This window comes from Oryza brachyantha, chromosome 7, assembly GCF_000231095.2.
Source record: "Oryza brachyantha chromosome 7, ObraRS2, whole genome shotgun sequence".
Lineage (NCBI taxonomy): Eukaryota > Viridiplantae > Streptophyta > Magnoliopsida > Poales > Poaceae > Oryza > Oryza brachyantha.
Window position 1 is genome coordinate 16,375,837 of NC_023169.2, and position 27,035 is coordinate 16,402,871.

Consider the following 27,035-nt stretch of genomic DNA (forward strand, 5'->3'; position numbering starts at 1 on the left):
GCTGCCAACCTTTGCTCCAGCGAAGGCCCCTTCTCCTCGCACGAAACTGCACCTGTTTCTGTTATTTTATATTGTTGTGAAATAAAATACTACTATAAATATTTTATCTATTTTATAGCTATGTATAATATAAATAATATAATTAATAAGTACTAACTAATGATCTATTTTAAAAAGATAGATAAAATTTCATATATGTTTCTCTTAAGAAAACACACCACATTTAATATTTTACTAGCTGAATGACTATTCTGATAAAAACAAATTATATTATTTCTAAATGAATAGAAAAATATTTTTCATAAAATATGTTACCATCTTTTTTATATATGAAATATCCATATCAATTCGATTTTATATCGATATCCATTCAAATTTGATTGATTTTTAATATTACAAAGTTAATAGGGTAAATTATAAAAGTGTAATGGAAGTACGTGTTGATAAAAACTTAGAACGTCCGACTGACTGGCTGTACCAGGGTATTTTCCTTGCTGGACCTGTACGCTACCAGTAGTACACTAGTACTACAATAGTACATTAATAAAAATATGAAAGCGCAGTGAGAGGTTGGCCTAGCGGTTCATGTTCAGATGATCCCTCATGTGTTCATGTTCAGATGATCCTATCATGTGAGTGTGTTTGGTTTTAAGTACATCTCAATTATGTGTGGAGATAGTAGCAAAGTACCAATGAGGCATTGTGGCACATGTTGCAGAGAACCTGAGCCTAGTGGGAGTAGATCAATAATGGGAAGTTGCTAGCACTCTTAATGCTTGGAGTGTGATAATCTGGCCTGATGTTGAGTTTAACAGCAGAATTGTTTACAGCAAGGTTTTCGTGAGGTGTCCTAAAAATACATTTCTTTAAAAGCAAAGGAATTGTAGAGGAATTTTGCACTATTCTTATCCAATAGAAAATGCCCCTATTTTGAAACAAAGGGTGGGTGTTTCCAAAATCCTATGAAATCCCTTAGGAATAGCCATATGCATCTATATTTGAAGGAAAGTTAGAAAGAGTTTAACTCTCTTGGAAAATTTTCTTTAGTCTCACCCAATTCCTACATTTTCTAGCTACATGTTCAGATGATCATTCCTGTGGGTTTTTTTTTTCCCCTGAGCTTTGTTACCCTGTGTTTTGCATATGGAGTAATGCAAAAATCTTGCGCCTTTTCTCCTATATTCTACCATTCCCGTGTTTCAGATTAGTCATTATGTCTGTCTATAAACGTAGACAGAACGGATGGTGTGTAGGCCTGCAGTTCGGAAGCTTTGCTAGCTAGTGATTAATTAGTATAACTCTATATTATTCTTACAGTTTTGTTTGAGATTTCCAAGTAACACTGACTCACTGACCATCGTCGGACACTCCATTGACGGTTCAGATTAACCCGATTGACCATCAATTTTCCTTTTGAAAGGCTTTGCTTGGCTGCTGTAATCATCAACCAGGTCATCAGTTGGTTATGCTGCAAAAATAGAGCTGTTGATTATGAAATCCACTTACTCCCTAAAAAACAAGAGACAAAAAAGAGCGTCCCAATCTCTCATTCTTCGACACAAACTATGTTCCGTCCTTTCTAATTTGCTTATACGTATTAGATGAAATTTAAATTTTAAAATTTAAATTTGGAGTTGATAGTCTGTTTTTTTTATCATAATATATTTTACTGATCTTGTTCTTATTGCTATCTATACAAATTTTATATGTAAACTATTCTTAAATCGGTAACCGGTCTTTGAACAACGGGATGAGACTATAAAACTTGCCCCATAAAGAGAGACCGGATATATTATGATACGGTCCAAGACCGAGCATCTAATGACGGTGGTTAATTAGCAGTGTGAAAGCACACACACGCAGAGGTAGGGGGTGCACGGATTAGTCAGAGTGGTCAGAGTCCAAAACGTTGACCAGTACTCGTACGTTAGCCGTGCAGGCAGATCGCGTACGTGCTCGTGCCAGGCGTGCGTGCGGTGCCGGACTAGTCAGCTCGCACGCTTCAGGCTTGACTCGCTCGCTCCACCGACGACGACTCGGCTACAGTTGGGGCTCCGCCTCCCGAGGCAATGCAGTGCGTTGCGACCTCACCTCACCTGCCTACGACCATCCACTCCGCAAAGCTTCGTGTTCCACGAAAGAATATTCTCGGATGCATGATCACTTCCGTCCATAGAAGTACTCAGCTAGAGCATAAAAGTACTCAGTCAGAGGAAAATAGGGAGGGAGTCGCGGATATTTGAATTTGAAATCGAATGAGTGAATATATATTGAAAATTTATAATCTTTAGTTAAAATATTTTTTGAAGGAGTTCCTGAGAACCCCTTTCTTATATGCAGCTTCGTCACTGGTACTAATATATTTTTTATATAAAAGTGAACTTATGCTATTTTAGTTTCAATCGAAATACTACCTCGGTCCCATAATAACCTCATTTTTCGTTTTTCCGTGTCCAACGTTTGACCATTCGTCTTGTTTAAAAAAATTGTAAAAAAATCTTTAAAAAATAGTGTATAAAGTACTATTTATATTTTATCATCCAGTAACAATAAAAATATTAGTCACAAAAAAATTTCAAATAAGACGAATGGTCAAACGTTGGACACGGAAAACCAAAAAAATAGGTTATTATGGGACGGGATACAGCTTTATCTACCGGGATTAGCCATACTAAAACCTACCAAAATGTAGCATTGACCACAATTTGGTGAGGACAATTAGTCAATTAGCCCCAAACCAAACCAGCTCTCAGATCGCTAGGTGAGGTATATTTATCATTGCGTGTGATTATGCCTTCATTTTTCGAACGTCTGTTAAAAAAGAAGCACGTTCACGGATATACGAATTTGATGATAACGTGCGTACATGACGGTGCATTTGCATGCGCGCACCCTCTGTATAACCGGAAAAGGGGAACTCTGAATCGGGAGTGCCGGAGTGATTTTTTTTTTCTTAAAATCACACATATAACTATAGTATCATTACAATGTAATTATATTTCAGTTACAAATTAACTAGTATATAACTAAGATGTAAATATGCAAGTCTCGTGTAAATAAAAAAAATCGTCTAATTATCCTAACTAGTATATACTAATTATACTACAGTTATATTCGTGTGATCTATAAGAAAAAAAAACATCAGGTGATTTGTAACAAAACCGTTCAAAACCACATCATGCAAACCCTGGCAAAAAGCTGCTTGCTGCTTTGCCAATCCAAGATCTTACCCCTCGAAGCCCAACTAATTCAGCCCACGCAAACTTCCATCCAATCCATTCACTCCCACTCCCAGCCCACTACATCGTGGGCCGGCACATATATTACTAGGCCCAAACTCCCTCCATTTCCGTGGAAATGGGCCTACCGCATTCGGCCCATGGTCGAAGCGTCGCTATCCGAATTACGCACCACTCCGGGGGACCGATCTGCAAGAAAGCCACCATAGATATTTCCCCCAACCCCTAATCCTCCTCGCACGCACGCACTCCCCCGCGGCGCGAGGGTTTAAGGACAAAAACGGCGGCAGCCAGCGAGCGTCGCAGGAATGGCCACTCACTCGCTGTAGGGTTTTGCGCCCTCGCCGCCTTCCGTCTCCGCCTCCGCCCCCCGCCGCCCGAATCGACTGAACAGCTGCCGCCGCCGGACGCGGGTTCGCGGAGGAGGAGGAGCGGCGGCAGCAGCTGAGCCGAGCCGAGAGGGTGGTGGATGGCCGCCGCGCGCTGAGCCTCCGGCACTCCGCGCGCTCCGGTGTGCTCGCGCCAGCGCCATGGCCGCGGCGGTCGCGCAGGTACGGCCACGGGGGGCTCCCACGCTCTGATCTGGGCCTGGGTTGAGGGGGATTGGTTCCTGGTGGTCGCGGTTTGGTTGCGGGATGGGGAGTGTGATCGGTGCTGCTTGGGTGATGGGGGTGGGTGTGGGGATTTTGTGGGTGGTGTCGTTTTCAGTTTGGTTGGTTGGTTAGTGAGCTCATTTTTGCGAGTGTCAGGGATCGTGGCGGTTTGGGTTTTGGGGCTGTCTGATTTTGTGTTCTACCGGTGCTACTATTTTTCCGGTAGAATTTGAAGGGCAAATCAGTATCTGGCTTGAATTGGTTTGGGTTGTGGTAAGGAATGGAACAATTAGCGCTTGAGGTTTGCCTCTAGGTCATGTAGTTGTCGAACAACCGAGTGGTGGCCAAGCTAGATATTACGCAAATTCAGGTAGGTTTAAGCAGATCATTGAAGTATAACTAAGCTAACCAGATGGGTTTGGATTATGACACATTGATCTGGCCGCAAGTCCTGTGACTTGTTGATCTGATCACTGTAGAAGGAAATTTCACACTGAAATGGACTTCTATAGATGCTATCTACCGTAACAACGCCAATGATAATCTCAGTAGCGCTTCCTGACTGAATGATGTTGGTTGTTTACATGCTTTTCAGCACGTGAGCACTTAGCTGTTTATAAGTTGCCAGATTCCAGTTTTGTCTAATACCATGATCGAATGTTTTCTGTTATTCTGGTAACTAATCATATAACTTTTTTCAGATGGTGGCCAATAGTCTTGAAGCAAAAAGGGAAAATACAGGGACAAAAAAATCTCCCCTGCAAATCCAGATGCTGGAGAGATTCTACTCTGGTAAGTATATGCTAATGTTTCAACTTTCAAGCTCTGCCTCTGATCATTATGTTAATAATTTATACATATTACTTGTTGGCATTGACAAATATCTCTTGATCCAGAGGTACAATATCCTAAGTCAGAGTACATCGCAGAGTATGCAACATCTGTTGGTTTGACTTACAGTCAGGTCAGAATATGGTTTAAGGAACGGAGGAGGAAAGAGAGGAGAGAAATGGAATCTCTAGGGGCTCATATGGAAAAGCAACTTAATGCACGATCAAATGGGTTCAGATGCAACAGCAGCAGCAGCAGGTTTGCCTCTTTTAGCCAGTCTACTATCGACCATCATGTTGACAACGGTATGAGCTTCATAGGAGAGAAACATGCACTCCGACCACAAGTTCTGTTTCCCAAGGATTATATCCTGAGGAAAGTCTTCCGCAAGGATGGTCCACCTCTTGGAAGCGAATTTGATTTCCTTCCCCAAAGTGCCCCTCGCCATCTCAGAGGTATTTTTCCAGTAAGAACTGAAGGTTATTGAAAATTTACCACCCATAGAACCCATCATAAATGCACACTTTTAATTTTCTATAATTGTTCACCAATGTGTCAACAAAATACCTCCCTTGGAGTTTTAATTTACCACGGAGTCCTATCAACAACTCTGATTGTTATTTCTTTGTAAGTTACTTTCATGGGTTTGTGAAGGTCTTTCCACATTATGTGTTGTTATGTCTATGTCTAAAATTTGATATTTAGTAATCTCTAACACCCCTATCTTTTCGTTGCTGCTTATAAGCCAAAATTTGAATTTTCAACCTTAAATTTGTAGTTGATTTTAGGGTTTTGCCACTGAAGTTTATTTTCCACCATTGACTTTTAGATCGCTAAGAATACGCATATGAAAGTTTTATTCACAAATTATTTTTTGTTTGCAAATATGCCGTTTGGCTTTTTCAAATCACCCACTGATTTGTTATTGTTTGTGTGCTATGGAAAAATGTTATTTTGTTTGGGTCCTCCAATTAGTCACTGTGTCATTGTATCTGAGATTCTGCCGAACAACTTGTGCTTGATTATGTTCTTCACTGTTCACTTTGTGTCACATTGTGATTCTTTGTGTTATGGTGCAAAGCTTCTGCTAAACTTCTTGGTGAAGAAGGGAAGCAAATTGACCAGCAAGAACTTCCAAAGCTCATTAAATGCTTACTTCTGGAGTTCTGTTCTACAGTTTATGTTTCTAATGCTAATACTGCTAACATGTTTTCAACCGTTGCATTCTGCAGATGTGTTTAATACCCAAACAATAGTGTTCGACTGGTCTAAGTGCTATTCTTAATATTTGCAGATACTACAGACTATCATTTCTACCAGAACCGAAGAGTTATGAAGAAGAGAAAGGTATCATAGCAATTGTTTAGGCAGATTGCATTGAATTTATTTCCATTTCTGGCACCCTGCTAAATATGGTTGGTTGCATTTCGTTTTCTGTTGACGCTGGCTAACGACAAGCTAGTGTCATGAACCTGATCATGTAATATGTTTGTTTGCAATACCAGAGCCCCTTTTGATAGGAAAAAGGTAGTCGCCACTTTTGTAATTATAACTACCAGTTAACAAAACCAGCCATTCAGGCTTATTGCTTTGCCATGCCTTATGATGGGAAAGAAGTTGTCAAATCAATCAGTACAACTATACAAACATAAAATATTTCTGGGTCAGACAATGATACCCACATTTGAACTGGAATATAAGATCTGCAGTAGCTACTTATGTGCTTCTTGCTATTGCTTTTGTTCAGACGTTACTGTGAGTCCGTGAGCAACATTCTTTCTGAGTGTCTTAAGGCTACATTCGTCATTGTCTTTATTTGCTCGGATGTATGATGCTTCATCGGGGTGTCTCTTGAAAATTATGTGTTTCTTACCACCGGTTTCAGTTTTAGAATTTATTTTAGTGCCTCAGATGAAAGTTGTACTTGTAAATGAACAAATGTACTTCTTGCTTTGTTACAGAGTTAATTTTATTTTCATCAGTCATGTTGAGACCTTCAATGTTTGCACTGATATCTCTTCACAAAATTGTTCCTGTGTAGATTGTGGAGCTTAACACTCATAGATCTTCCGTGCCATGTGAGGACAGTGGTCGTGTGAGGAAACATGGAGTTGGCAAAGGTCTAATGACAGTGTGGCAAGCAATGTATTCCCATAGTGGCAAAATTCAAGATGGCTCTAATTTTATTGATGAAACTGGTTGCTTGAGGTCCTTGAGACCATTAGACGATTATGGAAGAATAGAGGATTGTGATGATGGAAAATTGATTCAGGTAAAGTTTCTTATTTGATTGAACCTGATTCAGCCCATTTTACATCAGACCATCTTTTTAATTCCATTCGGAGTTAGTGCTCACAATTTTGTATTGTATTTTCTTGTATGAAGAAAAAAGTTTTGGCACGGAAGAAGGTGGATAAAAGGAGCAGGCCTCCATCCAATAGAAGAAAGGTAACTTTTCTTGGCGAAGAAAATTTGAGGAAAGAGGAATATTTTTTGGTGGGGCAGCCCAGTCTGGGCTTAACTGATTTTCATTAAGGGTAGAAACATGTACAGTAAAGAGGAATATTTTGACTAGCAAAGGAATATCTTTACCTTTCTATTTATGGTTTAGCCAAAGAAAACCTAAACCTGCTTTTCGGCTGGTCTCTTATTTTAGGTGCAATGTAGCAGAGTTACTGCTCCAAAGAAGCATCCTCCAGTGGAATGCCATCTTTCAGTGGATGAATCACAGTCCTCCGAGCTGCGGACTAACCAAGTGACTTTAGTTGATGATGAGGAGCTTGAACTCAGTGAATTACAAGCAGGTCCTAACCCACTAAGATGTTCAGTTCATCGTTCTTCAAGTGGGAGACATGGCTGCCCTCTTTGCAAAGGTTTGCAATGACGTTCTATACATTTGTATCAGGTTCTGTAATAAATAATTTACTCAAGTAGTAGCACCACCTTTTGTCATGCAGATTTACTTGCCAGGTTTCCTCCACCAAGCGTCAAGATGAAACAACCATTCTCCACAAGACCTTGGGAGTCGTCACCAGAAATGGTGAAAAAGCTTTTCCAGGTAGTACGAAAACTCTTCTGACTGACTTAGGAGCATTATCTTCATCGTTGAATTTGCGTACACGAAATTATGAAAAGCAGTTCAGTTTTCAATATATATCCAATTTTTCTGGTATCTTCATTTATATTACTACATTGTAACAGAGCTGACCAAAAGATTAAAATTGAATCTCTTTGTGCTGCAGTCCTGGTCAAACCAACAACTGCATGGTTATTATTACTCCCTTTAGTTTGATATAATTCTTGTCGTTTTGGACAAGGATACGGTCTTCCAAACCTATCTTTCATTGTGATTTTCTACTAAAATATATACAACAAATAAATAAATGTTTACTTTTTATTACAGTACTCTTTATGACTCATCTATACATGTTATTATAGTGCTTTCAAACTAAATAATTTAAAAGTTATTAATAGTCTTTTTTTTTTAAAGTTTGATCACACCCTTGTCCAAAACAACAAGAATTATGGAACTGGAGGAGTAGAGGGGGCATTACACTAGAGAATGGGCATTTTTCAATTCATGTTTTCACACCGATCTTTTTCATAGATATATTGTGCTTTTGTTAACTTTTCCTTTGAACATTAATGAGTAATGACCTGTGATGTAACTAAAAAAATTAAATAGACATTGTGTCCCCACCTATACTTGGTTAACTCTTAACCAATGGATTCTTTTTTCATTCTTCTCTGTGTCTGGTACTGTCATGCATCTGAACAGTAATGTACCTAACTTCAATCTTTACTAATTTTTTGTTGAAAAAATATATTTGGCAGGTCGTCCGGTTTATCTACAATCGTTTTGGTTATATGGATGTTCATCCCTTCACATTTGATGAGTTAGCACAGGCATTTCATGACAAGGTCTAATTTTCCATCGAATTTCCTTTGAATTGCCATGATTCCTGGCATTATTTTCTCATTGCAACGTGAATTCCAGGATTCGATGTTGTTGGGGGAAGTTCATGTCAATCTTCTCAAGCTACTTTTTGTAAACACTGGAAGAGGCAGCAGTGATGTGTTTGTTCCACGATCTTCCAAAGATTGCAGATTTTTAAGTTTTCTGAACTTTGTGAGTCTCGATAGTACTGCTGTATCCGTTAGTTAATTTTACTTCTCAAGCATTGACTTATATTCTTAACTTTGAATGAAACAAACTCATTTTATTGCTTTGGTTGAATATGTAAATTGATAGTTTCGTGCATTGGGAAGTTATAAATATGTTGCTCTGGCACTGAGTGCTGTGCTATTCGTTCGGTGACTTTGTCCATTAATCTTTATTGTTATTTTCCTGTTCCAGTATTTTCTGAAATATCGAGTTGATTTTGCTGATAGGCAATAGAGATTGACAGGGACTAATAGACCTACCTTAGGAAGAATCTGGTTTGTTATCAAGTAGTACTAACTACTAAGCCTTACTGTATTGATTCAAAATACACTCTGCAACAAGTGTAACATGCCATCTTGATATTAACATGATCATTATTACTCTAATGAGCCTGATAAAACTTATTGTACTTGGAAAGAATTGGGTACCCTATTTCCCTCCACTTAGTATTGTTTACTACCATAATCACACTATCCTAGTTCTGTTTCAGTTGAGGGGTTTTGTTCATCTTATAAAATGCAGAATTGTGCATGATTTTTTTCAGTTCCTGCATATTTTGTAATTTGGCTTGATTTGTTTTCTTATGGATATGATGCAAGGTAATTAATTACCTGTGATGAATCTTTTATAGCCATTAGAGCTGATTCTTTGACTGGATACACCATGCATGCAGACTAGTGAAACCTTTCAGCAGGCAAAAATCGCTAAAGCAATATTATCCTAAGAAAAGATAAACACTGGATGACTTGACTTTCCTGGATACATCAAATTAACAATATCATCTATTAGGTCACTGCTGTTCTTGCCACTGTACATTTTGTTGAAGACATTTCTCTTTCAGGTTAGGGAACAGGAATTCGATCTGAATTTTTGGATCAAGTCTCTGAATTCTCTTACTTGGGTTGAAATACTACGTCAAGTTTTGGTTGCTTCTGGTTTTGGTTCAAAACATCATATGCTGAATCGGGATTTTTTTAATAAGGTACTTGTTTGGCACCACATTATTATAGATTATTCCATGCCTACAGGTGCCATGCTACTATTTGTATATATGCTCTAGCTCTGGATTCCCCTAGTAGTATTGGCTCTACAGGTAATTCAAGTATGGTTAGAAATAATACAATCATCTGTTTTGCTGCAGGAGAAAAACCAAATGGTTAAATATGGTTTACGTCCTCGTACACTGAAAGGTGAACTGTTTGCACTATTGTCTAAAAAAGGAAGCCGTGGGTTAAAGATATCAGAACTTGCCAAATCACCAGAGGTATTACCTGTATATGTCAATATTGATAATGAGTAGTTTCCGTTTAACTTGGGTATCTCCATGAAATTTCCTTGATTATTCTTTCTTCAGATTGTTGATCTTAATATCCCCAGCATGGAGGTAGATCAGCTGATCTATTCAACTCTTTCTAGTGATATCACATTATTTGAGAAGATCACGCCTTCTGCATATCGTCTCCGTGTTGATCCTCGAATTAAAGGGAAGGAAGACTCTGGATCAGATACTGAGGATTCTGGAAGTGTTGATGATGACAGTGATGCTAGCAGTGGTGCTGATGAATCTGAAGGCTCACATGAGACGAGTTTTTCTGAGCATGAACATAGAATCACTAGAAGGAAGCGAAAAAATGGTCATGAAAATGTGAATAGATGTAGTGAAATTGATGAAAGCTATTCTGGAGAACGGTGGCTTCTGGGCTTGATGGAAGGCGAGTACTCAGACCTAAGCATTGATGAGAAGTTGGATTGCTTGGTTGCTTTAATGGATGTTGTTTCTGGTGCTGATACTGTTCCAAGACTTGAGGTAATTTTGGCTCATGTTTTGCTATTTTAAACTGCACCATGTCATTTTTTATGAGTAGGGTGCTATGCTGTTACAGCACCTGCAAATTGACCAAGTTTATGAATTTTCCACTTAGCTAATGCTTAATGGCATGGCATATTTATGAGAAGTGGATACATTTATTAGAAAATGCTTTCCTGACTACTATATAACTGTCAAATGAATCCTACATATTTTTGTGTACTTGTTTCTCAATAGCAGCGCCTAACTTTGTATGCCCTTCTCTTTATCTTTTCTTAAACTGTTCTAACTGTGTTCAATGTGCCAAGTTCAAGCTCAGCCTCCTGAAAATATTCTTGAATTGTGTCCCCTACTTGAAAATTGCAGAAGCTTCATAGTTTGTCTACCTTTTTATAGGAACCACCAAGAGTGTTGCCTAGCATACCGAGAGCACAACCACATGTATCAGGTGGGAAAATAAAGAAATCGACCAGAAACATTTGTCAATCTAGTGATGAGTGCTTTAATACATCAGGAAGCATGCATGGTTTGGATTCTTCTATGTATCAGCAGTCAGGAAGCCTTAGAAGTCATGATTATGTTGCTTACTCTGGAAGGAATGATTCATCTACAGGAGTTGCTCATCAACCACAAGTTGTTCTCTTAGGATCTGACCGTAGGTATAATAATTATTGGCTCTTCCTTGGACCTTGTAGTGCAGATGATCCAGGACATCATAGGGTCTACTTCGAGTCGTCGGAAGATGGTCACTGGGAGGTTATTGATTCACCACAGGTTGTCGGCCTGCTAAATCTGCTTACAATCATGATTATGCCTCTTATTTGTGCACTTGAGTTTAACTACCATTGGAACCTTACCATGTTATCTACTTGAGTGCAGGAATTACTTTCCCTGCTGGCTTCGCTAGACGGTAGAGGCATCAGGGAAGCTTATCTTCTTGCGTCAATGAAAAACAGACAGACATGCCTTTTTGAAGCCATGAAAAAGCATTGCGAGGATAGAAGTGTGGTTGGACCTGAAATACCATCCGAGACGTCTCACTCTGAGACAAGTAGTGGAGATGGAGCTTCACCCAAACTAAGTAGTGGAGATGGAGCTTCGCCAACTTCAGACATTGACTATGCTTCTGTCCCCACAGATCTAGTTGATAATATTGTAAATCCATCATCTGCTATATCAATTGAAGTTGGGAGGAGAGGTGATGAGAAAGTATTGAAGTGGGAAAGATCTCAAGCATTTGATAAATGGATCTGGACTAATTTCTATTCTTGCCTAACGGCTGTTAAGTGTGGCAAGAAATCATTCAAGGAATCACTTGTTCGCTGTGAAAGTTGTCATGATTTGTATTGGAGAGATGAAAAGCATTGCAGAATATGCCACTCTACTTTTGAAGTCAGCTTTGATCTTGAAGAACGATATGCTATACATGTGGCTACATGCAGGGATCCCGAAGATGTGTATGATGTGCCAAATCATAAAGTTCTGCCTTCACAGCTACAAGCACTTAAGGCAGCCATTCATGCCATTGAGGTTAGTAATTCAAAAGGTGTAATATGCAGGTTTATTATCTGGATCAACTTTGTTTAAAGCTACTGTACCTGGTGATACAAAGTTGAGGTTATTGCCATTTTGAGATGTTTGCTGAAGTGCCCCCAGAATCAATACATATTTCACACCAGCTGTTTAGCTTGGATTTCTTTTCTTATATTATGTTTTGATGCAGGCACGCATGCCTGAAGCTGCATTTGCTGGTTTGTGGATGAAGTCTTCGCACAAGCTGTGGATTAAGCGGCTGCGACGCACATCATCTTTGGCAGAGCTTTTACAGGTATCTTATATTTCTTATTTTTAGTTTAGATGATATAATATTTAAACCTTTTTATTCAGTTTTAAGAAAGTTTCTCAGTGTTTTCTGCCTTTTTATGGCTATGCTGCTTGTCCCTTCAGGTTCTTGTTGATTTTGTGGGGGCAATGGATGAGGATTGGCTGTACAAAAGTTCGTCATCTGTAAGCTTTAGTTCATATTTGGATGACATTACCATATACTTCCAAACAATGCCACAGACAACGTCAGCAGTTGCACTATGGGTTGTCAAGTTGGATGCCCTCATCACACCTTATCTGGAAAGAGCTGATTCTGACAGAGCACTTAGCAAAGATTCTCTGCAAACAAGTATGCTTTTCCCAGTAACCCAACATTCTGGATGCTTGCTTTATATCTGCGATATGTACCTGTCACTTTTGTGATTTTGCTATAGTGTCCCGCTTAAAATTTTCCATATCCCAGAATGCCTTAAATAGCTACCTTGCGTCTGTGCATGTTCACTATAATTAGATTTTTAGTAGTGCATACGACTACTGAGTATTGACACTTCATAACTGTTTTGAGATTTTGAGACCGTCAGCTTGGAAGGGACATAACTATATGATCTGTATCACTAAATTAGGACTCTACTGTATTAATGGTGTAATAAGAGAATAACACCATGCATAGGATGTTCTAGTGTTTTCCAAATAGATGTCAGTTCCACTTCTTGAAATAGCATGATTAGTGAAGCCCTTTGGCTATATTCGATGAGTTGCAACTTGCACCTAACTGGCTACATTCTAGGCTTCTAGATGTCCTTACCATTTTTTATGTTATGTTTCTCATTGCTCTGTCATTCGTAATATAATAACACTGTGCCCATTGTACATTGCAGGAACGTGAGCATGCGGTGAAATAGCTAGGAATCGATGATGATTATTTTGTGGTACTCCAGCAAGCGCCCAGCTGACACGTTCTTTCATCAATTGCAAGTTTTTTTTTGTTGATTGTTGAGTCTTTTTTGTCAAGACTGACACAATCATGGTGTCTCTTACTTGAGCTTCAGGCCTTAGCAGCGACCGAGACCTTGCACTTTGGAGAAAGCCATGGCTTCTCGTTCTGTTGGATACCTGGAGAACATCATTGTTCCAACCCAGCAGAAAATCGTGCCTTGTGTACAATAGTAGAACAGGGAAAAGGTTTTTTTGTTAATAATCATTACTTCCTCCATATGAACTTTTTTTGGCCCACCCTATTAGTGATTAGTGATCACGAGGAATACTTAAATCTATATAGGTCATATCTAGATAGCTGCTGTATGTTGTTCATGAACTAATGGCGGCCCCTTTTGTGCAATAAGAGGGTCACATATATCCTTTTTGATCGGTTAGTTTTCCGTGCGGCTCATTTTGCTTCCAGCCGGGTGTGCTAGCAGGCAGGATTGGTGCCACCACTTTGTGTTCTTTACAGTGTAAAATGGAATTCTCTTTTTAGTTCCTCATAGGAACTTGCTACAACGATTTTGTACCAGTAAAACCACATGTCCATGCTGTTCTACACAATGCTCTTGTTTGGTTGTCAGCAACAATATTTAGCTATACAAAACTCAACCTTAAACATCAAAGTTTATGTTTCAATTTAGGACCCTGGATGTAACGTAGAGATGGATAAATGATGCTCGTAAGAGATAATCTCCTTCGGAATTTATATGAAAATTCTCCCTGAAGAGGTGACAAAATGGATGGACTATGGCCTTTCAAAGGAACAAGTCTACCAGAGGTCTCGATGAGTTTGATTTTTATCCCTTGACCGCAATACCAGAAACGTGGACTATGGCCTTTCAAAGGAACAATTTCAAAGGAACAAGTCCATCAGAGGTCTTTAAACTTGAAGACGAGTTTGTTTTCCGTTCCTTAACCGTAATACCATAAATATATATCCCTAAACTCAGAGAATCCGTTCAAAAAAGGTTTGGCAGTATTGTTCCATTTTTGACCGGTTTTGCTGACGTGGTGGCCGGTGGGTCTCAAATGCCAGAATTTTTTATTTGTACTCTTTACTGTCCCTTCCTCTCCTCTCTTCTCCTAATTTCCTCCTCCATAGCGCGCCGGCAGGGGTGGGGACGGTTAGGTTGGCGGCGACGGCGAGCAGCGGCCGACGCGGGAGGGCGGGGTCGGTGGCGGCCGGGTTGGCGGCGGGGAAAGGTGGCAGCCGACAAGGGAGGGTGGCGACGGTGGCAGCCGGGCGGGAGGCGTGAGCGTGGGAGGGTGGGGGCAGTGGCAGCCAGGCTGGCGGCACGGGAGGGTGGCAGCCGACGCGCACGGCGGTGGCAGTCGTCGGCCGGTGCAAGAGGGCGGGGGCGGTGGCGCCGCCACCGCCCCCACCGGGCTGGCGGTGCAAGCGTCTGCCGAGCGACGGTGGCGGGTGGCGTGCGGCGGCCGGCGCGGGAGGGTGGGGGCGATGGTGGCCGGGTTGGCAGCGCGGGAAGGCAACAGCCGACGCGCGTGTTAGCCGCACGGTGGTGGCGGGCGTCAATCAACGCGGGATGATGGGGCCGATGGCAGCTGGCCAGGCGGCACGAGCGTCGGTCGAGCGGCGGTGGTGGGCGGCAGCCCCGGCGCGGGAGGGCGGCAACTGACACGCGCGGCGGTGGCGGGCATCGATGGGGGAGGAGAGAGTTTTTTTTATTATTTTCTTGTTAGGCCAGGTGGGCCCCATATTTTATTGAGTAGTTTTTTTTCTGACTTGGCAACTGATAGGTAGGTCCCATGAATTTTTTAGTATATTTTTGCTGACTAGGATGTCACGTCAACAAAACCACTCTCCAATACTACCAAGGGACCTGATTTGAACGGTTTTCGTAACTTGGAGGGCCAACATTTTTAGTATCACGATCGAGAGACAATTTTAATACTTCGTGACAACTTGAGGGACCCAAAATGAATTTATTCCCCTTTCAAAAGGAAGATTACGTTTTACTTGCTTTTGAGAGTTGAGAGAGCCAAAATTTGAATTAGTGAAAGTTTGAGAGAGAAATATACTTCTACCTTTTCATTTCTGTAAACTGAGAAATGGTTTCAAAACAGGCCTTTGAGATTTTTTTTTCTTTAGCCATAATATACGTATTTTGTGATATGTTTACTTCTGTTAGATGGCAATTACAGTGGTCATTCAATAATATCGATGCCTTTCCAACACAATCTGCGAGATCACAACCAAATCCTCCGGTTAGCGTTCACATATTACCGAACTAACCAGATATTTCAACAATACCGATGCTGTTCCCAACAGAATCTGCAAAATCAGAGCCAAATCCTTCAGATGGCCTTCACATTTTACCGAGCTGACCAGATATGTTGCTCGCTAATGAATTGACATTCACGAAACTGCAAACGATATCATGCTTTCGGTGCTTCTGGTCACCGATGCGGTCTTCAAGGATGCAACCTGGGCCATCTGCCAAATCTGCCCTAGGGCCCCTACCGAGGAAAGCCATTGCTACCACCAGAATATCTGAAGTGCGGCATCGCATGTCCTTCTGGACAAGGACGGTATAATGGTTGCGGCACATTGAACGATGCAAATGATGATCCAAACTGATTCAGAGGACGGTGTACAGTTTGTGGCACACCGGATGATGCAAATGATGCTCCAGGTTGATTCGGCAAGGTTCCCATAGAATAAGCAGGTGGATGCCAACCGGGCAATGCTGCATTTCGGTGCTGGAAACCCATTCTGGGATGTGGACATGCTGCTGATCTGCCGTCTATGTGAGGTTGCCAGGCGTTGCCAACCTCACGGAATGGAGGTGCCCCCTGGGGCCTCATGATCTCATAGTGAGGCTGCTGCATTCCAACCATATGCTCACGACATATGGCTGGCTGAGTATTAGAACCTGAACCTGCATACCTTTCTCCAAATTGAGCATGGCTGCCACTGCCACCAGTGAGATCTTGCTGGGAATCAGCTTTCCTTTCTCTCATCCTAACTCTGGTAGTGCAGTCGTTTTTGACCAGACAGGCACGATCTGTCTTCGCCTTCCGACCACCAGTGCACTGTTTTGTGGAAGACACTAGGTTCTCTTCATTCCTTGATCTTTTGGTTGGCAGATCAGGATTGGAGGACTGCATAATACGTTTATTGCCTTTATTGATATTCGTTCCACTATCACGCCGTCCTGGTTGAGATTGATGTTTTCCATTTTGCGTCGATTTCTTGCCTTTATGCCACCAGGATACATTATACATTGAAGATGGAATTCAATTAGTTTGGCCAAAGGTACATACAGCTTGATGACAATGGACTTGAAAAGTGAAAAGAGAAATTGTTAAGAGTCTTGACTCAAAAGTTCACTAAAACATACTATGCAGAAGTCTAACAAAAGTCAGACAAAATGATGCATGAAAAGGATTCCACGAAACTGAAGTGTATGGATGCGTTTATCTTAAGTTTAACTACAGCTCATTATTAGGCTGTATTACTCTTGTACAATGGCTTGGGTGAGATCATACTGTTCTCCACATTTAGATGATTCCAAGACATAGCTGGCTCTACCATGGAACAATATAGCTTCCAATGTTAATTAATTAGGAGTGACTCAGTTTGCAGTTTTAAGTGTACCAGATATCAACATGAAATGCCCCAAAACTTTCGGTTTCCATATCATGTTATCATAATATATATTTTATTATCGAACAAAGGTATATCAAACATTCTTTTAATGTGTGCCACACCTACAAATGCAATAGTATTTGCTCCATTCAGCAAGTTCAGAAGCGAGGCAAATGTTAATAGAAAGATTCTCTCTCAATTAAAATCAGGTTAAGGGAAACAAGTAGCAGCTAAGCTTTATTGGACAGGGTTATTGAGTACAGAAATTACCGTTTCCTGCAGCATCAGGTCTACGCAATGCACGAACACGCCTTGCAGCATCTCCCCTGCTGTGCTTCTCATCTAGAGTCTTCAATCTATCTACTTCATTTCCCCAAAGCTACATAATAATAATAAAGTATTTCAATGTGATGTTGAAATGTAAACGAGCCCATCCCGAGAAAGGCATTAACACATTAAGCGCTGTATATGAGTCGTCCATCCCCAGGAAATGAATAGATCAACAAGATTTTCTGGATGCTAAAGTGATCCATCCACAGAAAATGAACAAATAAGCAAGATATTCTGAATAATTCAAGAACAACGGCCCATCTGCTAAAGCGTATAGAGAACACAATGTCTAAAAGGCACCATAAACCTGATAAGTCAATGCATGTTCCTTGAACAATATTTATGCAGTATTAATTATCAAATTCTGGAGTCAAAGGAACAGGTTTCAATAGCATAAGACAGTTCAGGTACAGAGCTCTCCTACCTGACGGAAAGTCATCATTCTGTAGAGATTGCGCCCTTTGACAAGCAGCAGACATAAAGGTGGCAATTTGCCAACTCCTTTGCTCCAGAAAACTTGGACCTATAAATTCAACAGCTAAAGGAGTTCTTGAAAGCTCCCAGTACCGATGCTACAGCAGTAATGTATTGTAATTATCGATAAAAGCAGTAATATATTACAGAATTAATCCTTACAGTAAAAGTGTGCTGCTGTTTTTCTTTTCCGTAACTTTCCTTAATAACTCTCCCAGCTACAACTCGCTTTCCTATACATTTTGAATGCCGTTTTCCACTGTCACAAAGGTAAGTTCTCATGATTACTCCATGCAACTGCGAGGTAGTACAGAAATGCAGATTGTTACCTTTTCTCGTAAACCTTCTGCTTGAATAAAACTGCATCACCTCTACAGACATCACCTAAACTGAGAGAGCATCATTAACCAGGATAATCTTGTATGCAGAAAGACAAAGGCTTGTTTCTGACTGAGATGGCACCTTTACAGTTAATACAAAAGGATGAACGTGGATAAATTTTCTCTGGATCCTCATACTTGCACCTATCAGGAAAACAAAGTATTACATGTGTCTGGCTGTTCCAGATATTGCAAGATCAATGTATTTCCAGGAGAGCTTTTAAATGCATAACACTATTACAGGACAAATAATAAAGAATCAGGATAAATGAAAACAGTCATTGGGGGGCAGAGGGGAAGTGGTGTTCTCTACATTCATATGACTGCTCCTCTGGATCACTGAGTAGATAAGCATCAAACTACTGAATAATTGGACTGAGAATCATCCAAGTAACCAACCTCCAATGCAGAATTATTCTTTCTACGCAGGTAGCCATGTCCCCAGTTTGGCTAAGGCCGTTCTTCTTTAGATATGCTTTGCACTCAACCAGCTTAATCCCATCCAGATTTTTTCCCGCTACAAAAAGAAAAAAAAATTGCTCATTAGCTGAATTGCTGAAAGCTTATGTAGGAACACAGTACTATCAAACAAGTCGAGCATGTCAACATGATGTTCAACAACACATTCTTCACTCTAGAAACATATGAATTATAAACTATCAAAAGCTAAACCGTTGTGCTTATCGATCTCAGTTTGTGTACTTAATACAAATAACCCACGTTTGTGTTTGGATCGCCACCAAAGCCTTTCATTGCTACTGGTAAGAACTAGAGATCAAAAATTTTACAAAATAACCCCTGGATTCATGGTTTGGAGTGTTCGTTTTTCTTTTCTGCAAAATAGACCTCCATCGGCTAAGCTGATTCCCCAATCCCCACACAACAGTAGAGAACGCCGCCACGCGAAGCCGCCGTCCGCCGGCGCTCTCTTCCTCCGGCACGTCGGCCTTCATGGACAAGCGATGTCTCCCTAAGCATCCAGGTTCTCCCAGTATCTAGCACCTCCTCTCGTATCTAGTTCGTGTTCGTTTGAGTAGCGCTCGAGCACAGCGCAAGCAGCTAGAAGGGGATTTGGCGAGGCGCTTACCGCGGAGGAGATCGGCGATTCTTCTGCAGGCAGCCTCGCCCCGATCCACCATCGATTGTTCCGCCTCCGCCTCCGATTCCTCATCGCTCCCAGTGCTGCCGCCGCCGCCTCTGTCGGAGTCGCTGATGTCGATGTAGTCCTCGTCGGTGCTGGAGCCCTCGTCTTCCTCCTCTGACCCCGACTCAGATCCGGCGTCAGAATCGGAGGAGATGTCGATCGCCGCGGCGCGCCCCTCCTCCTCCTCTACCGGCGCCGCCACAGCTGCCGCCGCGGCGCGCCTCGTCGTCACCGGCATCGCGGTATGGCCGTTGCTCGACTCGAGATTGCCGGCTCGACCTTCCTCCGATGATCGCCTTCCTCGAAATGGAGCAAGCTCAGAATTCCGTACGTTTACCGAGGCTCTTGCCTCCTCGCCGAACCAGAAACGGTTCAAATTTCAAATTTCAAATTTGAAACGCGCCCGTTTGGAAATGTTCCTTCAACAAAAATATTTGTCTCATAGTACTCTGTCAGTTCCTCCGTAGATGACACAATTGACCATCTTTATTTAAATTTTGACCGCTGCTAAATTTTAAATGGTTAATCTTTGATAAACAAAAGTTTGATGCTTATATTAGGATGTAACACATTTTAACGATATGATATCATTTCAAGGGTTTCCGAACTTTTTTCTATTGAGACGATCACAAATTTATCACTGGTTTAAAATATTATTGCAAAACTGCCATATTACAAAAATACCACTATAACTGTTATTCGAGAGTCATCCATGCAATTTAGAAAAAACGAGTGACAAATTTATAAATGCCCCTTTTCTAAAAGAGAAGTGGTCAGAGAACGTTATCTATTGCCATCTATAAAGAAATGGAGGGATACATTCACACGGTACATGTTCAATTTCGAAATTTAACCACTTTTTTATTATTATTTACTACATATGTTCCGTAATAACCTTATTTTTTGTTTTTTCGTGTCCAATGTTTAACCATTCGTCTTATTTAAAATTTTTTGCGACTAATATTTTTATTATTATTAGATGATAAAATATGAATAGTACTTTATACATGACAAATTTTTTCAAGTTTTTTTACAATTTTTTTAAATAAAACGAATGGTCAAACGTTGGACATGGAAAAACGAAAAATAAGTTATTATGGGACGGAGATAGTACAAAGATTTATGATCATCTTTTTGTTTTTTAAAAGAAAAAAGTCAAACGACATATTTATAAACGAAAAAAATTTGTAAATAAAACACACATATATATATATAATATTATTAGCAATCTAAAAGCAAAGACTAAAACATATATTACGATAAAACATCCCAAAATCAATTTCAGATTTAAGATTAAAATTTATTGAATTATAAGTAGAAGTAAAAGTAAAAAAGATAAGGTATAAATACGATGCTCTCTCTAACTATTTTTATTGAATATTGTATCTTCGTTTGACCACTCATATTATTTAAAATTTTTATGCAAACATATAAAATTATAAATCACGCTTGAAGTTCTTTTATAATAAATCAAACCATAATAACACAATTAATAATTATATACCTATTTTAAATAAGATAAATGATTGAACGTTGATCGAAAGTCATCAACATCAAGTAGAGGGAGCACCCATTAATGGTCAATGTTTAAATGGGAATTAAACGGGAAAGCTGTCGGTAATTAACAGGAAGGGCTGAAGGAGAACTAAGATGAACACCACAAAAATACCACATTTTTTAATCTGAATCAGTATAACATCACACTGGTAATGGCAGCATTGCACCACGCCACCACCCTCAAACATGATCCTTACTTCCTTACAGCAGGCGACTTCGGTTCAGTTCCAGAGGAACCAGGGAATTTTACAATGTTTGTTCACAATACAAATGGGACAGTCCCAACAACTGAACAGGATGGCTATCCTAAAGACTGTTAGAGACATCACATGTTGCAGACATGGGTGAGGTTTTTCTCGTTTTCCTATCAACTAAAATGATGATGATCAGTAGACAGGCGACAACAAACTGAACTCTATACTCAAATTAGTGACAAACCAAGCACTGCTAGCACAAGCTGTTTAACTTCGGTCTGTGGACTCCAATCGTGTTTCTTTCACCCTGTGAACTTGCCTGGACCGATTCAGCAGGTGCTAGGCAGCATAAATTTGTGCTGCCGTTAGAGATTATCAACAGCTATCTCATCTTTGACAGGGACCTGCTGGACATGCCATGCAATAGCTTGACAAATCCAAGGAAACTCAATTTCCCATCGGTGTGCCTGATCCAATCTTGCAGAACAACATGCAACGGTACTGAAGGACTGAGACCCAGTTCCTAAGAAAGAACAAGTGAAGGTATAAGGAAACGAACAGACCAAATTGACCAACTAGAGAGATATAGGAAGGAAGGCATCACATACAGAAGCTAGCTCATCAATTACAATAGCTCGATTGCCATCCTTCTCGAAAAAATCATAAGCAGATCGGGCATGTTGCTCCCATCTATCCAATGCTTCAAGCTGGTGCACACTAAGTGCTGCTGCACAGAACTCTTGAAAGTCCATTCTTCTGTACTGAAGAGCACTCAACTGAAATGAAGATCCACTTATAAAGCGAGTACAAACTATGAATGAGTGGAAAGTATGTCTTAAGATTAAAAAAATTAAATATACCGATGCAAGAATCTCCTGAACTCGTGATTCCTTCATAGCATCAGTGGCTTCTCTTGTTAAGGCCTAAAGAGGATGAAAGCAATAGTCAGGACGTAGCTTAAGAAATGAACAGAAGAGAGCATGCCAGAGCTCTATGATGAACCAACCATTCTGATATTATCTAGAGTGATGCATCCATTTCTGTCTGGTTCCAACAGAGAAAATTGTCCCTTCAGATAGAAAAGCTCATCAACAGTCAAAGTCTTGGATAGAGCCTGTAACATATCAATAAAAACGTACATTAATTACTGCAGATTCCAGACAAAGTAAAAGTGAACAGTCATTAGATAATATCATGAATACGTGTGTGATGAAAACCTGTAGGATTTCTTGGGAATTAGAAGAAAATACCATGAATGATCTAGATCAAGAAATTATAGGAGATAGCTGAAGAAGAAATAATAAGTTTTACTAAAAATATTAATTACTTCGTGACCATTAAAAGACTCCAGCAGAAAATTTTGTTATCAGACAAAAGCAACTAAGCAAGTGCAGAACTGAAGAGGCAACAGTATTTATCTAAAACAACAGACAAATTTTATAGTAGTTCAGTACTAACCCTCAGAGCAGCTTTTCGCAATGATGAGGAACGGATATAAGCTTTGATAAGTCGGAATATAAGGATGTCCAGTGGCAGCTTAATGTCATTGTAATTTCTGATCCACGGATGACCTGAAAATCAAAATACAAAGAATACTAAGAGCAATGCAGCATTGAATTGAAATCCATATGAATAGACTGAAACTTACTTAAAGCCTGTGCTGCTGTCATCCTTCTACGTGGATCCTTGCAAAGCAAGCGCTTAACAAAATCCATTGCTTCTGGAGTAAGGGAAGGCCAAGGTGCCTCATTATAACTGGGATCAGCTTTGAGAACAGAACGGAATATGCCAGATTCAGTGCGTGCCCAAAATGGACGACTGCCACAAAGGAGGATATATGCAATTACACCTATACTCCAGACATCAGCTTCTGTGCTATAGCATCTATGCAGAACTTCCGGAGCAACATAATAAGCACTACCAACAATATCATTTAGCCTCTCGTCTGCATATTAGAAAAGCTTATTTAAGACCTTGTTGCCTGTGAATACTATCAGATTCACTTGTGGCTGTACTGATCAGCAAGTTAATCTTGTCTGACTGAGCATTAAGAAACTAACCTGGTTTTACAAAATCTGATAACCCAAAATCAATAGCCTTAAGTTGAGAATCCTCATCTTTTGAAGTAAATAGAAAATTCTGAAAAAGGTTAACCTTTTGTTAGTCATAGGCATGGCAAGTCAAATGAAAACAGTTACTATAATTGCATAGAAAAGGGAACGGTAATGCAATAAATAGGCCACACAAGGAATGCTATAAACAATAATAGGGTAACTGCAGTGCAATGCTCAAGAATCATGGATGCATCATTGAATGGAAGAGAAACAGGAAAGCTTAGCAATTTCAATTGAAAGCATAGCTAGTTTACTGACATTATGAAATTCAGTACTTCAAAAAAATCAAACATGAAAAAGATGACAAGTCAACGATGGTTGTGGTGTAGAAAAATCACATCACCTCGGGCTTGAGATCCCGATGAACCACTCCTTGAATGTGGCAAAATGAAACAACATTTAATATTTGCACCAGGACAGCTTTTGCATCATCCTCGGAGTACTTCCCACCTCTAATTACAGCAAATGAAAAACAGTAGTACTAAAGCACATTTTGTTATGAATTGCAGTGTTGTACCCACTACTAAAGTTTGCATTTAACATACCTGGAAAGTATTCTATCCAGAAGCTCACCTCCCTCACACAACCTAAAAAAACAGGACTTGGATAAATCAATAGGAACTTTGAACATCAACACAACATGGAGTGGGACATGTCAGAAATAAATACTGAAAAGAATGCACACATATCAAGGATTGCCATTGGGGGAATGTATAAAATGTAATATAAATGTATAGACAATATTTGGTAGAAGACACTGTTTTAAGCCTCATAGAGGTGAAATTTGGCTAGGTGTGAGCAATTTTGGGAACTAACAGCATTTCTGTAGAATATTCACTATACAGGTTGAGGCGTTGAGCAGGAAAGAAGATAGTCTTAGGTAACATTAAAAGACTTCAGGTAAGGGCACATCACTCAAAAGGAGACTAATTTAAGTTCATCTTCACTGTACGGTAATAAGATAAGTAATTAATACCATATATCTAAACTGTCAATGTTACCAGGTGGAAAGTTATGAGTTGTGGCTGCTACTCAGAACCAGAATAAACAATAGAAAGAAAAAGGGTGATTAACAACTGGCATGAGTGGACCGAGCATGGTACATTTGTTGAATCAGTGATAAGCATCTAAGGTATAGTACTCTCTATATGTTCCTGAAAGTTTTTCTGGCCACTTCAAAAATAAGTAAAGAGATAACAAATGATAAGAATAAGAAAGGGCTGTGGAAAGTGAAAAACTCAGTTAGCCGAAGCTCAAAGAAACCTAAGTTTTTCCATGAGTGGCCTATGAACTATGAAGTCAAAGCACATTGTAGTTTTGCAGGTATTGGAAGCTTACTCCATTACTATATACACATTATCATTGTCCTCATAGGCGTCATAAAATTGAACCAAGTTCTTGTGTCCCGCCAAAGCTTTCAATATTTTCACCTCCCTTCGGACATCCTCTATAGCAATGGATGTCGTCATCTAATAAAATCAGAAGAAATCCATACATTGTCAAAAAAAGAGTACATTGTGCATATCAGGAACTAAGTTCATGCTAAGTGGCTGACTGTGAGTAACTGACATTTTCCCCCTTCCTAAATGACAATTAATAAAGGTAGTACAAAAATAAAAGATGTTAGAACTACAAGAGTTTAAATAAGTATGGACTGTAGCTACAAGAGCTTAGAATAGTATGGACGTTGGCATACCAATAACAGAATGATATTGCCAATTGCCAAGGAGCAACGATACATCAAATGTAATTTCACAGGAAAAAGCACAAAGGTTTACCCAGATCTCATCATACAAGCAGAAAATTTACAGCAGAAAATCTTATATGCTGTGCAAGAAGGCAGAAAGCACAGAACATGAAATCTTATTTTAAAGGGCATGAAATGAACTGATGAAGTCGGTCATATTTCTTGCAATGCACTAACATGGAACTGTTCCATGGCAGTACACAAAACATGCTAACTGAAGACAGCATTGGTCCCGAAATATTTATGGGAATTGGAAACAACAATCCTACGCTGTTCTTCCACTGCCTAAAGGAAGGCAAATTTCTTAGTAAATCAGTTGTGCACCGATGCCACATCCATAACTCTTTTGTTTTGATCAGAATGATCATCAGTTCTTTTTTTTTCCACAGAATAATAACACTGCGCAAAAGAAGCATAACACCATAGTGCATTAGCCAATTGGCATCAAGAAATCTACACCGCCTTCATGAAATCTAGATTTCCGCAGCGTCATTTCCCAGAAAAATTAGCATATCACCTTTGCCTTGGGGATGACCTTGACGGCGACCGCCTCCCCCTTGCGCGCCCCCTTCTTGATCTTCGCGGAGCAGGTGTAGCCGAAGTGGCCCCTCCCGACCTCGTCGCCCATGTCGTACTTCGCCGCGAACCCCTTGTTGAAGCCGAAGCCCTTGTCGAGCCCCCGCCCGCACTCGCCGTCCCCATCGCCGCCCTCCTCGGGAATCGACGGCCGCGGGGGGCCGTGCCGGCGGGCGAGCGCCTGGCGGATGTGCTTGGCGGGCGACGGAGGCGGGAACGGCAGCCGCAGGAGCCGCCTCGCCGGGGTGGTGGGCGCGGAGCCCGGGGCCGGGGACCGCCTCGGGGAGGCCTTGGACGAGGAGAAGAGGTGGTGCGCCGGGCTGGGGCTGGGCGTCGAGAACCCGAAGAAGGGCGACGCCCAGGGCTTCTTCACGGCCGGGGTGCCAACGGCCGAGCCGGGAGGCGGCGGCGTGGCCGGCGGCGCGTGCGGCGGCGAGCCATCGCCCTCGTCGTGCGTGAGCGGCTTGGCGTGGCAGCCCCCCATGGCCCCCGCGCGCCCTCGCCTCCCCGCAAGCTCAGCCCGCCCTCCCTGCTCCCCCCCGCGGGATCTGGCCTCTAGCTATAGCTACCACGAGGCGCTACCGGTGGCCATGGCGGAAGTGGAGAAGAGCGAGAGAGGAGGCGAGCTTGCTTTGGAGTGGGAGCGGAGTGGCGACTGGGGGTGGGGACTCCCAGAATTGAAACGGAAGGGTGGAAAACGCCCAGCTGAGCTCACAGAGACGCTCCCGAGGTTACATGTTGTTTTTTTAATTGAGGTCTCGTTTGATGTATCTCCGTTTCATTTCAGATTGAAAGGTATTTTGATTTTCTGTTTATAATGTTTAACTACTCGTCTTATTAAAAAAAATTAAAAGTATTATTTATTTTGTTTATTATTTTCTTTATTATTAAAAGTAGTTTAAGTATTACTTATAAATTTTTATATTTGCACTAAATTTTTGAATAAGACGAATGTTCAAAAACTATAAGTGAATAATGAGAATCTCATATATTATGGGAAGGAGAGAGCAGTAGCTTTGAAGGATTTTATTTCTATAGGAACTTTTATTATAGACCCTTTTGAATTCAAAAGAACGAATCTTACGAAAGTACTGTGGAATGCATCTTTCCATACAAGTTTGGAAGAAATTTAATAAGAGATAGAACCTTATGGAAAAAAAATCCTTTTGAGTTTTTATCTTTTGTTAAATTCCTGTGTTTTTTCTATGGTCCAATCAACGATCATTTCTATGTTTTTCATGTGTTTTCAATCCTCTATTTTACACTTACGTTCCTGTCAGGATCATATATTTTTTCTATTCCTCTGTTTTTTATTTCTATGATTTATGATTTAAAGAGGCCATAAGAATCTTTGCTTAATTTAACGGAATAAAAATATAATTTAGTTTATTTACTTAAATTGGAATTGATTCTAAATTGCTTATAGGCTGATCCGCACGTAAAAAAGCTGACGTAAAATGAGTTCC

At 40.5% G+C, this 27,035-nt stretch overlaps 3 protein-coding genes across 4 annotated transcripts; 1 reads left to right on the forward strand and 2 right to left on the reverse strand.

Moving 5' to 3' along the window:
* The first annotated feature begins 3,499 nt into the window (after positions 1–3,499).
* Positions 3,500–14,107, forward strand: LOC102715127 (homeobox-DDT domain protein RLT3). 2 transcript variants are annotated; one of them, XM_040525872.1, is made up of 19 exons: positions 3,500–3,790; positions 4,534–4,624; positions 4,729–5,118; positions 5,958–6,010; positions 6,705–6,935; positions 7,049–7,111; positions 7,320–7,536; positions 7,621–7,721; positions 8,498–8,584; positions 8,661–8,792; positions 9,670–9,810; positions 9,970–10,092; positions 10,183–10,635; positions 11,032–11,409; positions 11,515–12,165; positions 12,359–12,463; positions 12,583–12,808; positions 13,338–13,388; positions 13,509–14,107. In XM_040525872.1, the coding sequence occupies exons 1-18, from the start codon at positions 3,770–3,772 to the stop codon at positions 13,343–13,345; spliced, it is 3,471 nt and encodes a 1,156-aa protein (XP_040381806.1). In that variant the 5' UTR covers positions 3,500–3,769; the 3' UTR covers positions 13,346–13,388; positions 13,509–14,107. The 2 variants fall into 2 exon arrangements, with proteins under 2 accessions (XP_040381806.1, XP_040381805.1); XM_040525871.1 differs by having other exon boundaries at positions 13,338–14,106.
* A 1,387-nt stretch (positions 14,108–15,494) lies between these two features.
* On the reverse strand, positions 15,495–19,730 carry LOC102712279 (zinc finger CCCH domain-containing protein 62-like). Its single transcript, XM_015839241.2, has 8 exons — positions 19,325–19,730; positions 18,637–18,754; positions 18,320–18,381; positions 18,187–18,241; positions 18,020–18,116; positions 17,808–17,906; positions 17,324–17,432; positions 15,495–16,661 (listed from the first exon to the last, which is right to left on the reverse strand). Exons 1-8 carry the CDS (start codon positions 19,617–19,619, stop codon positions 15,922–15,924), a joined length of 1,575 nt encoding a protein of 524 aa, XP_015694727.2. The 5' UTR covers positions 19,620–19,730; the 3' UTR covers positions 15,495–15,921.
* Positions 19,731–21,033: 1,303 nt separating this feature from the next.
* On the reverse strand, positions 21,034–26,224 carry LOC102715405 (CDPK-related kinase 5-like). Its single transcript, XM_040525948.1, has 11 exons — positions 25,511–26,224; positions 24,585–24,715; positions 23,792–23,833; positions 23,590–23,698; positions 23,193–23,271; positions 22,781–23,077; positions 22,591–22,703; positions 22,139–22,246; positions 21,993–22,055; positions 21,741–21,908; positions 21,034–21,655 (listed from the first exon to the last, which is right to left on the reverse strand). The coding sequence occupies exons 1-11, from the start codon at positions 26,051–26,053 to the stop codon at positions 21,515–21,517; spliced, it is 1,794 nt and encodes a 597-aa protein (XP_040381882.1). The 5' UTR covers positions 26,054–26,224; the 3' UTR covers positions 21,034–21,514.
* Positions 26,225–27,035: the final 811 nt, after the last annotated feature.

What these genes read in the sequence shown, in the direction of transcription:
- LOC102712279 (XM_015839241.2), bottom strand. Translation starts at nt 19,619, where the DNA reads ATGCCGGTGACGACGAGGCGCGCCGCGGCGGCAGCTGTGGCGGCGCCG. An exon ending in AACAGCAGCACACTTTTACT is followed by an intron (nt 17,907 to 18,019) that starts GTAAGGATTAAT and finishes TTGAATTTATAG; the next exon opens with GTCCAAGTTTTCTGGAGCAA. An exon ending in GAATGATGACTTTCCGTCAG is followed by an intron (nt 17,433 to 17,807) that starts GTAGGAGAGCTC and finishes ATTATTATGTAG; the next exon opens with CTTTGGGGAAATGAAGTAGA.
- LOC102715127 (XM_040525872.1), top strand. Translation starts at nt 3,770, where the DNA reads ATGGCCGCGGCGGTCGCGCAG. An exon ending in ATGATGGAAAATTGATTCAG is followed by an intron (nt 6,936 to 7,048) that starts GTAAAGTTTCTT and finishes TCTTGTATGAAG; the next exon opens with AAAAAAGTTTTGGCACGGAA. An exon ending in ATACTGTTCCAAGACTTGAG is followed by an intron (nt 10,636 to 11,031) that starts GTAATTTTGGCT and finishes ACCTTTTTATAG; the next exon opens with GAACCACCAAGAGTGTTGCC.
- LOC102715405 (XM_040525948.1), bottom strand. Translation starts at nt 26,053, where the DNA reads ATGGGGGGCTGCCACGCCAAGCCGCTCACGCACGACGAGGGCGATGGC. An exon ending in TGCGAAAAGCTGCTCTGAGG is followed by an intron (nt 22,247 to 22,590) that starts GTTAGTACTGAA and finishes GATATGTTACAG; the next exon opens with GCTCTATCCAAGACTTTGAC. An exon ending in TAATTGATGAGCTAGCTTCT is followed by an intron (nt 21,656 to 21,740) that starts GTATGTGATGCC and finishes GTTCTTTCTTAG; the next exon opens with GAACTGGGTCTCAGTCCTTC.